The 11,399-nt window shown below is 55.1% G+C and overlaps 1 protein-coding gene across 1 annotated transcript; it reads left to right on the plus strand.

Moving 5' to 3' along the window:
- The first annotated feature begins 1,685 nt into the window (after nucleotides 1-1,685).
- On the plus strand, nucleotides 1,686-2,069 carry LOC136460590 (uncharacterized). Its single transcript, XM_066460233.1, has 2 exons — nucleotides 1,686-1,846; nucleotides 1,910-2,069. The coding sequence occupies exons 1-2, from the start codon at nucleotides 1,686-1,688 to the stop codon at nucleotides 2,067-2,069; spliced, it is 321 nt and encodes a 106-aa protein (XP_066316330.1).
- The last annotated feature ends 9,330 nt before the right edge of the window (nucleotides 2,070-11,399 follow it).

Genomic DNA, 11,399 nt, shown 5'->3' on the forward strand with positions numbered 1-11,399 from the left:
ACGTAGGGACCCCGCCTCACCTGCGGGTGGAGCAGCAGAGGGCGTAGCACAGGGAACTCGAGGATGCATGACTCTAGCTAGAGCAGGAGTACGTGGAGCTCGAGCAAGAGATTGAGCATCGTAGAGACAGTGGGTGTGCGCGCGCCATGACCCACACCGAGAACCGGAGGATCATTGAAGATGATGGAGCCCTCCCACAGTTCACCCGGGCAAGCTAGAACATCGCTACCGTGGCAGCCTTACTCCGAGGGCTCATGGAGCCCGCAACACCCGACGATCGTTGGGCCCATCGTGAGATCCACATGCTGCTCTAGTGCGCGACGGTGCATCAGGTGGAGAGCTCGCTGTCTTAGTGACGTGAGCTCGATGCTAGTCTGCATGTGCCCTTGGGACGACATGTTAGGGATATGTCGGTCCACCAGGCGCCGTGTGGCAGCGAGGGGCGCGCCGTGGCTCCGATGCATGAGCGTCTAGGCCTCCACCATGACACACGTAACATCCTAGATGCCCATACGCATGGACGAAGCAACGAGAGAGAGGAAGTCGGCCGCAACTACCACCCTTGTTGTGGTGAACGCTACGATAGCAGTGAGGACCAGAGCCCAAGCCCCAACCTGCCGGGGCCTCAAGGCTTCGGTCGACACATCCTCAACGTCTCCTTCTCGCCGACCAACATCCTGAAATACTTTGGGGAAATGAACCCCGGACTATGGCTCGAGGATTACCGGCTTGCTTGCCAAGCCGGTGGAGCGGATAGTGACAATTTCATTATCCGCAACCTTCCATTGTTCCTAGCTGATTTGGTGCGAACATGGTTGGAGCACCTTCCACCCAACCGGATTCAAAGTTGGGCGAACCTAAAGGAGATTTTGTGGGAAACTTCTAGGGCACCTACGCGCATCCTGAGAACCTGTGGGATCTCAAAAACTACCGATAGAAGTCTAGGGAACTATTCATGAGTACATCCGACGCTTCTCCCAGTAGTGCAACGAGCTGCCCGACATCACTGATGCCGATGTTATAGGAGCCTTCCTATTTAGGACCACCTTCGAGTCCCTAGTTCACAAGCTGGGACACAAGGGCCCATGAATCACCAAGGAGCTCCTTAACATCGCCACTAGCCATGCCTAGGGTGAGGAGGCGGTCGGAGCGATTTTTGACCACCCTAAGGGCAAGATGAAAAGGGATGAGGACGCCAGTGAAGGCGCCTCCAACTGCCCCAACAAGAAGAAGAACAAGTAGTGGCGCGAGGGCTCACTCATAGCCGCTACCGACCGTAAGGGGGGTCAAAAACCCGCCGAGGATACCCTAGGCCACTTTGAGAAGCTGCTTGAAGGGCCATGCTTAAACCCTACCTTCCCCATCAAGCACCTATACAAAGACTGCACCCTTATGAAGTGGTTCTTGTCTGGTGGGTCCAACAAGGGGGAGCATAGGAAGGAGCCCAAGCCAGCGGTAGACGATGCCAAGGGGAAGGATGGTGGCTTTCCAACGCTGGATGGCTGCCTTATGATCTTTAGAGGATCGGTGGTCTATGACTCCAAGCGCCGCTAGAAGCTTGCACGCCCTAGGTCTATTCAGCCGAGCCAGCCACGCCTTCCTTCCTCTGATGGTCAGAGTCTGCCATCACCTTTGATCGGACTGACCACCTAGAAAGTGTCTCGTAGCCTAGAAGATACCCGCTCATGGTCGACCCGATCATCATCACGAAGCGGCTCACCAAGGTGTTGAATGATAGAGGCAGTGGCCTCAACATCATGTATGCTGAGACGCTCAATGCCATGGGCATCGACCGGTCACACATCCAACCGATCAGGACGCCTTTCCATGGCATCGTGCCTGGAAAGTAGGCCGTGCTGCTCGGGTAGATCAATCTGTCTGTCACCTTTGGAAATCCAACCAATTACAGGATGGAGACCCTTACCTTTGAGGTGGTTGGGTTCCACGACACCTACCACGTTATCCTAGGACGTCCATGCTATGCGAAGTTCATGTCCATCCCCAACTACACCTATCTGAAGTTGAAGATGCTGGGTCCGCGTGGGGTCATCACCGTCGGCACCTCCTAGGTAGAGTGCTGTGAACATGCCATGGTGATTGTCGCCTCCAAATAGCTCGCGGCCATCAGGGAGGAGATCATCAAAGATGCGCCCGACCCCAAGCGGTCGGCCAGGTCTTTTGAGCCCATGGCAGGCACCAAGGAGGTCCTCATAGAGCCCAACAGCTCTGAGGGCAAAGTGGTGAGCATCGGCACCACACTTTCCTCTAAATAGGAAAGCGCACTCGTCGACTTCCTTCATGTCAATAGAGACATATTTGCGTGGAGACCCTCGAACATGCTAGGCATTCCAAGAGAAGTCACTGAGCACGCCTTGAAAATCAGGCCAGGCTCCAAGCCGGTGAAGCAGAGTCTACGTCGCTTCAACGAGTAGAAACGCAGGGCCATCGGCGAGGAGATTGTAAAGATTTTGGTGGCCATATTCATCAAGGAGGTGTATCACCCTAAGTGGTTAGGCAATCCCATTCTTGTAAGAAAAAAGAGTGGAAAATGGAGAATGTGTGTTTGCTACATAGGTCTCAATAAAAGCGTGTCCAAAGGATCCATTTCCTTTGCCATGCATAGACCAAGTAGTCAACTTGACCTCAGGGTGCGAAACCCTTTGCTTCCTTGATGCGTACTCCGGGTACCATCAAATCACGATGAAAGAGTCTGATCAGCTCACGACGTCTTTCATCACCCCATTCAGATCGTTCTGCTTTGTCACAATGCTTTTTGGTCTAAAAACACAAGGCTACGTATCAGCGTTGTATGCTCAAGTGTTTTTGGAACCTCATCGGACAAATCATTGAGGCCTACGTAGACGACATCGTGGTCAAGTCCAAATGGGCTGATCGGGTCATAGCTGACCTAGAGCAGACCTTCTCATAACTCTGAGCAAACGGCATCAAACTCAACCCCGAGAAATATGTTTTCGGGGTCCCGAGGGGTATGCTGCTGGGTTTTGTTGTCTCCAAGTGCAGCATCAAAGCCAACCTGGAGAAGATCTCTACCATCATGAGGATGGGCCCGATTCAGAATATAAATGGGATACAGTGAGTTATAGGGTGCCTTGCCGTGCTTAGCCATTTTATCTCGCACCTCGGCGAATGAGGTCTCCCCCTCTATTGGCTTCTGAAGAAAGCCGACCGTTTCGAGTGGATGCCTGACGCTCAGGATGCGCTTAACAAGGTCAAGCAGCTCCTGACAAAGGCCTCAATCTTGGTTCCCCTCACCAACGGGGAACCGCTCCTACTCTACATTGTGGCCACCACGCAAGTGGTCAGCGTCGTCCTGGTGGTAGAGCGGGAAGAAGAGGGACGCGCCCTGAAAGTACAGTGTCCCATGTACTTCATTAGCGAGGTCTTGTCTGATTTCAAGACTCGCTACCCCCAAATCCAGAAACTCCTGTACACCGTCCTGATCACCAAGACAAAGTTGCGCCACTACTTCGAGTCACACCTGGTGATGGTCGTGACGTCCTTCCCTCTTAGCGAGGTCATCCAAAACTAGGATGCCACAAGAATAATCACGAAGTGGGCACTCAAGATGATGGGTCATGGCATTTCGTATGCCCCTCAGACTGCCGTCAAGTCCCAAGTGCTGGCAGATTTTGTTGCAGAATGGACCGAGATCCAAATGCCGCCAGCAGCCGTCGACCAAGAGTACTAGACGATGTACTTCGATGGATCGCTGATGAAGAAAGATGCCAGTGTGGGGCTGGTCTTTGTTTCTCCCCTAGGGGTACACATGAGGTACATGGTTTGCATCCATTTCCCTGCATTCAACAATGTGGCTAAATATGAGGCACTCATCAATGGCCTATGCATCACCGTCGAGTTGGGCATCCGATGACTTGACATCCGGGGTGACTCCTAGCTGGTTATTGACCAAGTCATGAAGGAGTCAAGCTGCCACAACACCAAAATGGTTGTGTATTGCCGAGAAGTCTGCCAGCTGGAGGACAAGTTTGATGGTCTCGAGGTCAATCACATCCTGAGGTGGCTCAACAAAGTAGTCGATGTGCTGGCAAAGATGGCGTCCGCGCAAGAACCGGTGCCAACAAACATCGTCGCCAGCGATCTATACAAGCCCTCAGTCCACTACAAGGAGCTGGAATAGACCACTGATGGGCTACCTGCCCTAGGCTTAGGGGCAAACCGACCGTCAGCTCCTTCTAACCTCGAAGTCATGGAGCTTGACGAAGATCCAGTGGTAGAGCCCGACCCTCTAGCCAACTAGAGAACGCCTTACCTCGACTACCTCCTCCATGAGGCTCTACCAACAGACAAAATGGAGGCTCGGCGGCTCACGCGTCACGCCAAGTCATTCGTCATTATCGAGGGAGAGCTCTATATGCGAAGCTACACAGGGATCCTGTAGCGCTACATCCCCATCAAACTAGGGATGCAATTGCTGAGAGATATCCACGGTAGGGTCTGTGGGCACCATGCTGCACCTAGTACCCTGGTCGGAAGTGCATTTTGACAGTACTTCTACTGGCCGACTACAGTAGCCAATGCTAAATGGATTGTGTCTGCGAAGGGTGTCAATACTACGCTCGGCAGACCCACCTGCCGCCCCAAGCACTCCAAACAATCCCCATCACGTGGCCGTTCGTGGTCTGGGGGCTCGATATGGTCGGACCTCTCAAGAGAGCACCCAGGGGCTATACACACTTGCTTGTCACCGTAGATAAGTTTACAAAGTAGATAGAGGCTCGACCGATCTCTATGATCAAGTCCGAGCAAGCCGTGCTATTCTTCCTTGGCATCGTCCATCGCTTTGGAGTCTCGAACTCCATTATCATGGACAACGGCACACAGTTCACCGAGAAAAAGTTCCTTTGATTCTGCGATGAATATCACATCTGCATCAATTAGGCCACTATGGTGCACCCCTGCATGAATGGGCAGGTCGAGTGCACAAACAGCATGGTCCTACAAGGCCTCAAGCCTAGGATCTTCAATTGGTTGAACAAGTTTGGTGGGCGATGGGTCGTAGAGCTCCCCGCGGTGCTTTGGAGCTTGAGGACAACCCCCAACGGGGCCACCGGCTACACACCCGTCTTCATGGTCTATGGTTCTGAGGCTATCCTCCTGACCGACCTTGACTATAGAGCGCCGAGGGTTAGGGCATACGACGAGCAGGGAGCCGAGGCATCCCTCGAGGATGCCATAGACCAGCTCGATGAAGCACGCAATGTTGCCCTTCTTCGCTTGGCCAAGTACCAGCAAGCGTTGTGCTGGTGCCATAGCCATCGAGTGTGGGGTCGGGCCATCAACATCGGGGACCTAGTGCTCCACCTCATCCAGAGCAACAAGAACCATCACAAGCTCTCTCCATCATGGGAGGGACCATACGTCGTCGTGGAGGTGCTCCGATCAGGCACCTACAAGCTCAAGACCGTCGACGGCTGGGTCTTTGTCAATGTCTAGAACATCGAGCAACTACGTCGCTTTTACCCCTAATATATGCGCGTACTTTTGAAAATTAAGAATGACGTTTCTAAAACAAAAAACACTTTCTCTTATCGATTTTGCTATCATTTCCTCGATCTTTAGTGACACCCGACCCCAACAATGGTAAGGTGTTGGGCCCCACTCAGGGGCTGATAAGAGTATATCTGCCGACCCTCTCCTACGTTAAGATCTAGAAGCAAGGGTTGTGAAAATAAACGCTGAGTAAAACTGGTCGGACTGCAAGAAACCTACACCCCAACGACTACGGTGTTTTTGCTCACCAGTGTGATCAGAGTTTTTTTGCCCGCACCTCGAGCTTTATAGCCTTAACAATAGAAAGGATCAAAACATATTAACCTTTTTTATACGACAAAGGTAGAAGAACCAAAAGTCTATTCGGCCATAATAAAAGTTAAGAACTTGTCCACTTATTACAAGTTCATCGCCTAGCCTATCTAACTAACTAATTCTTTGGGGTGATGATCTCATCCTCTATCTTGGCAAATAAGTCCTGCGCTAGAGGGGCCACTTCCTTCTTGATGTCCTCTAGCTTAGTGTCGGAGTAGACGAACATGAAGCCCTGGCTCATCGTCGCCAGATTGATGTTCTAGTAATGAGAATAGACGATCGCAAATGATCGGTGAACGTCGAAGCGAAGCGCATCCCTCGCGATCTCACACGCTCGATCTGTAATCTAGATGGCATGAACTGTGTACAAGCTCGTCTCCTGCTCTGAAGCCAGTTCGAGGTCGTTGAAGACCAGCTAGATGGTGACGCGTAGGGAATTATGCTCGTCGCTCTCCTTCAGGAGGGAGGCCTTCACCTCGTCGAGCTCCTTCTCTAGGCCGTGGCTCTTCATCACCTCTGTGCCAAGCTTGTCGCCGAGACTTGTCCAAGCTACATACCGACCGTGTCAAAAGGCATACCACGGATTCCAGGAAGAAAGACAACAAGGGAAACTGGAGGCTTACTGTCCATGTCTGCCCAAAGCCTACGCACCTCATCGCGCCATTGAGTTACCTTAGCCTCTAGGCGCCAGACCTCTTCCTAGCGCTGCTCACACTGCTGGGTCACCTCGGCCTCTAGGCGCCGGACCTCTTCCTGGAGCTGACCTACCTCCATTGCGAGCCTGGCGGACACACCTTCGACCACAACCTTCAGGTCCCTCTCCCCCTCAAGCTCACCCTCAAGGAGGTCGATCCGCTGCTAGGTGTCGGCGTGGTCCTAACAAGCCAAGTCATGCTCCGTGCAGAGCCCCTCTACGGCACGAAGCAAATTGTCCCGCTCCTTCCATAGCCGCTCGGCCTCTATGGCGTCTGTGTGCGCCCTCTCAATTAGGACCATGAGCTTATCCCCAACCTCATGGGCAACATCGTGAGCATCCTTCTCCCTGACTTGGAGGTCGGCCAGCTCTCGGGCGGCGGGGGCAAGCTCAGCCACCTCCTGATGGGTGGCAGTGAGCTATGCGGCCAGCCCCTCACTCTGTCATGCCTCCTCGACAAGGAATTGGGATGTCTCCTAGCTGCGGACCATAAGGGACTACGGAGAGGACATGACTTAGAAGCACGGAAAGGGAAAATGAGGGTCGGGAACACGGTCATATCATATCTGGCCAACTGGGGCAATAATGTCGCTCAGTGAGCTCAACACGGTGGTTAGGGTGCGAACTGTGGTCCCAACCTTCGTGTGGACACTCCCCCATTCCCTCTCCTCCACTGTATCATCAAGGGCAACCACCCAAACTAGAAACCAGGATCGCTCCACGTCGATCCCAAGCAGCGCCAACCCCTCTTGTGGCAGCAACTCCACCGGAGCGGACCCTCCAATGGTAGAGGGGGTGGGTGACATGGGTGTAGAGGCATGCCCCATCGCCACATCTGCTAAGGATGCCTCGGGTACATCCTCCTCCATCCACCCCTCCAGGGAGGCGGCCACCCGCACGAATGATGGCTCCGGCTGCGCCGCTTCCGCCTGCGACGTCGTAGTCACACCCGGCTGCGCCACGCCCGCCACGGGCGCCCTGAACGTGCCCTCCTCCATCTACTCTCCCTTGGACGTAGCCATCGGCTGTGCCTCCCCGGTCGACGCCATGGCTGCCCTAGCGCCACTCCTACTCACCTCCGGCGCAACGCCAGCCGACTCCTGGCGCATCTACTAGAAGAGGGTCTTCTTCGGCGCAAGCATCAGGAGAGTCCAACGTCCTTCGACGCTGCAAAGCACATGACAGTCAGTTTACGGCAAAAATTCATTAGAACAAAAGGAAAACAAAACTCCCGCTCACCCCAACGCCATCGGACGATGGCGTTTTGGGGCCAGCTCGCCTGACCCCGGCAGCTCCTCGTTGGCATGTTGCCGCTTTGAGCCCTCCCTCTGCTCGGAGGGTCCGGATGGAGTGGGGCGGCCGATTCTTGCTGACTCCGGGGGCACCGTGAGAGGCCCGAACGGGGTGGGGCAGCTTGACTCCACCGGCTCCGGGGGCGCGTACTCCCCCTCCTGCCCTAGGGCATGCCATGGGAATGGCCCTGCCTGCGGTAGAGATGGATCCTTGTCCTCGCCACCCAGCTCGTCCCATTGGACGGGCGACCCGAAGCCGTCCTCGCCACCCAGCTCATCCCATTGAATGGGCGACCCAGAACCATCGCCTTCTTCTTCTTTATCATCCTCTTCCTCCTCTAAACCCTACCGCCGCTTTCCTCGGTTTAGCCTCTCATGCTACTTTGCCCGCTGCCTCGCCATCTTGTCATCCTTATCCTTCTTCCTCTGCCCATCTACGACATGGTTCGCTGCCCTCACAGCCGTGTGCTCCGGCAATGGCGCGATGGAGGCCCAAAAGCCCATGTCCACCGGCAGCTCGATTAAGCTCAGCTTTGGCCGCATCGTAGGATGTCCCGGGATTGGGAACACGACACTAGACTCGTCCGTCGCCTCCTTGATGCGCTGCGTGACCTCGCTATCACGGAGCAGTCCCTAGGCGAGCGCCGTTCCATTGAGCTGCGCGCCGGCGTCATCCCATACAGTGGGAGGGCGCTTGCATGGTATGCCCTGATGATACCATCCCCACAAAGGCCATAGCTCCTTAGGGATGCGATGGCCTCAAGGAGGTCACACATCCCCTTCTTTTCCTTGATGGGTGGCCCCATGGCCACATCGACGGTGCCTCTTTGATCAGGCACCCGGTGAAGACCGGCAAGGAGGCGGCGGGGTTGTTCTTCAAGTAGAACCACTACGTGTGCCACCCCTTGTTGGATCTGGATAGCTAGCAAGGCATGTACTCGGCCACCCACTGCCCCCGGAGGTGGATGCTTGTGCATCCCATCGGCACCGGGATCTCCCTGCCTCTGTCCTTCTTAAGTAGGGAGACGGAGAAGAAGTACCTCCATAGTTTGAAGTGGGGTTCGATCCCCAGGTATCCCTCACACAGCGCGATGAAGGTCGCGATGTGCTGGATCCCGTTGAGGTTCAGATGCTGTAGCTCAATCTAGTAGTGGTGTGGCGGTCACCAGAAGAACGGATGGGGAGAAATCATGAGTCCGCGCTCATGGAAGGACGCGAACGACATGATGTAGCCATCGGGCAGCACCGGTGCATCCTCGTGACCAGGCACGAGCCACTCTGCCAGGTCGGTCCTCACGCGGAGAAGACCATGCTTGATGAGGCCCTCCATGCGTGCGTGGGTGACGTCGGAGTGGTACCATGACTCCATGGAAAGCGAAGACAGAGGAGCAAGGACTTTTAGGCGATGGCGGAGAAGCGAAGGCTACGGATCTAGGGCGCTGGCAGCAGATCCAAACGACGACAGCGGAAAGGCGGAGAAGGTAAGGTTGTGGTTTAGTGTGCCGAAACATCGAGGGGGAGGCTGCTATTTATAAGGTAGGGTGAAGCGAGAGGTGAACCGTCTGCCTAGATCTACGCGCCCACCGCGCCGCATCACATCGCCTCTCTGAGAAACGTGTGCACGCCACCTCTGGTCGCTCCCTCGAAGGATGCACCGGATGACGGTTTGTCCCATTCGATGGGCCGAGAACCGCCACTGGTAAGAAGGGATACGGAGCTAAAAATGCTCCCACGACCCATTCAAGCTTGGGAGTTCGAAGGTTGGCCCACCGGCGGGTTCACAACCGCTCTGGGGCACCTTTAGAGTGAGGGGTGGAAAGGGATGGGCCCGCTAGTGGCCAGTACCTGGGTGCACGAGCGCCACGAGCATCCCGGCCCATGTTCGAGTCTTGGTCGGTTCACAGTCTATGGTTTTTCTTCGAAGAAAGGCAGCGAGCCCTTGGGACTGGTCGAACGGACCATGAACTATATGGATTGGCCACCAAGAATCTGGAGTCGGTACCTGCTAACCCATGCCGGACCCCCACAAACGGGAAGCCAGGGCCCCACTCGGACTAGCCCATTAACAGCTCACCGAGCACCATGATACGTCCATTGAGGAAAACATGGCACGACTCAGCCCCTCCATTTTATCGAAAAAATACTTGAGGGAGGAAGATCACAAGACGAGCTGACCCCTTGACCAGACCCCTGCTACGCGCGGGGGCTTGAGGGAAGTTGGACTTGCAAGGAGACCGAATACACGGTCGCATGATGATGGCGTATTGATCGGATCCTAGGGAGGGATCAGAATCAAGAGAAATCTTTTTTGCCCCCTGAATCCCATAGCTACATGTTCCCAAGGAGTCCGATCGCTACAGAAGGGAATCGCAACCCACCAAGATGTCCCGCGGGCAGCAGAAGATCGAAGCCCTCGAAGTCCCTCCATCTGAAAAAGCCTACGAAGGAGTATCCTACTCATCCGCCGGCTCGGGGGCTACTGTCGGGTATCGGTATTAGGTATACCCGAAGAAGGAATCTGAGGACCGCGGATGACAACTCGCCTAGATAATCAAGGACGTATTTCAATCTCAACCGACCATAAGGGTATGGGAGCCATCTCGCTCGACCCTGAAGGCACGGGCCCCGTGTCGCCCAACCCCGAGGGTACGGGAGCCATCTCACCCGACCCTAAGGGCACGGGCCCCGTGTCGCCCGACCCCGAGGGCACGTGCTCCGTCTTGCCCGACCCCTTGGGCATGTGCCCCGTGGTGCCCGACCCTAAGGGTACGAGAGCCGTCTCGCCCGACCCTGAGGGCACGCGCTCCGTCTCACCCGGCCTCTGGAGCGCGGGCTCTGTCTCGTCCGACGAGGACCCATACCGCCTCCAACCACTACGGGTCAGAAGGTACAACCCTGGGGTCAAACTTCTGACATCGGGCGGGAAGTAGGCACGTCTCGACGTGACCCATGGCCACGTCAGGCCACGCCCTGGGGTTCACATCGCCAACAGTGACATCTGCGTGGTCGCTATGCTGCCTACTCCCCATACGGCCGCTGACGGGCACGTCGGTTCACCATGCCGTTCGTCGGGATGGGATGGGATGCCACGACCTGCTGATGACGTCAAGGCATGGCACCAGTGGTGAACAAGAGGCCGACGCAGAGCTGTCCTCGTCACCATCTATGGGCTTGTTTGCTTGAACTTGTCAGCCGGCTTTTCAGCCAGAATCTATATTATTTTTCTCTCATAACAAAACAGCTCCAGCCGACTTATCAGCCGACTTTAATACCAGCCGAACAGGCCCTATAGCGTCGGCAGGACCCGGTGAAGAAGAAGAAGGACGCGGCGGCCCTGGAGGCCTTCTTCTCCCTCGCTTTTCTTCTTTTCTCTCTCTGTAACCTGTGCCTTCTCCTTTACCTATAAAATTGGAAGCAGGAGCACACGGCTGGGGAGAGAGAGCTAATGAGCACATGGTTGAACAAGCTCCGCAAGATTTAACTCCATTCGATCTTTTCACCAGAGACTTGAGAACTTCTCCCTCTCTCGCTCATTTGTAACCCCTCTAAACCATTACCGGTAAGAC

The sequence above is a fragment of the Miscanthus floridulus genome, chromosome 6, assembly GCF_019320115.1.
Source record: "Miscanthus floridulus cultivar M001 chromosome 6, ASM1932011v1, whole genome shotgun sequence".
NCBI classification, from domain to species: Eukaryota; Viridiplantae; Streptophyta; class Magnoliopsida; order Poales; family Poaceae; genus Miscanthus; species Miscanthus floridulus.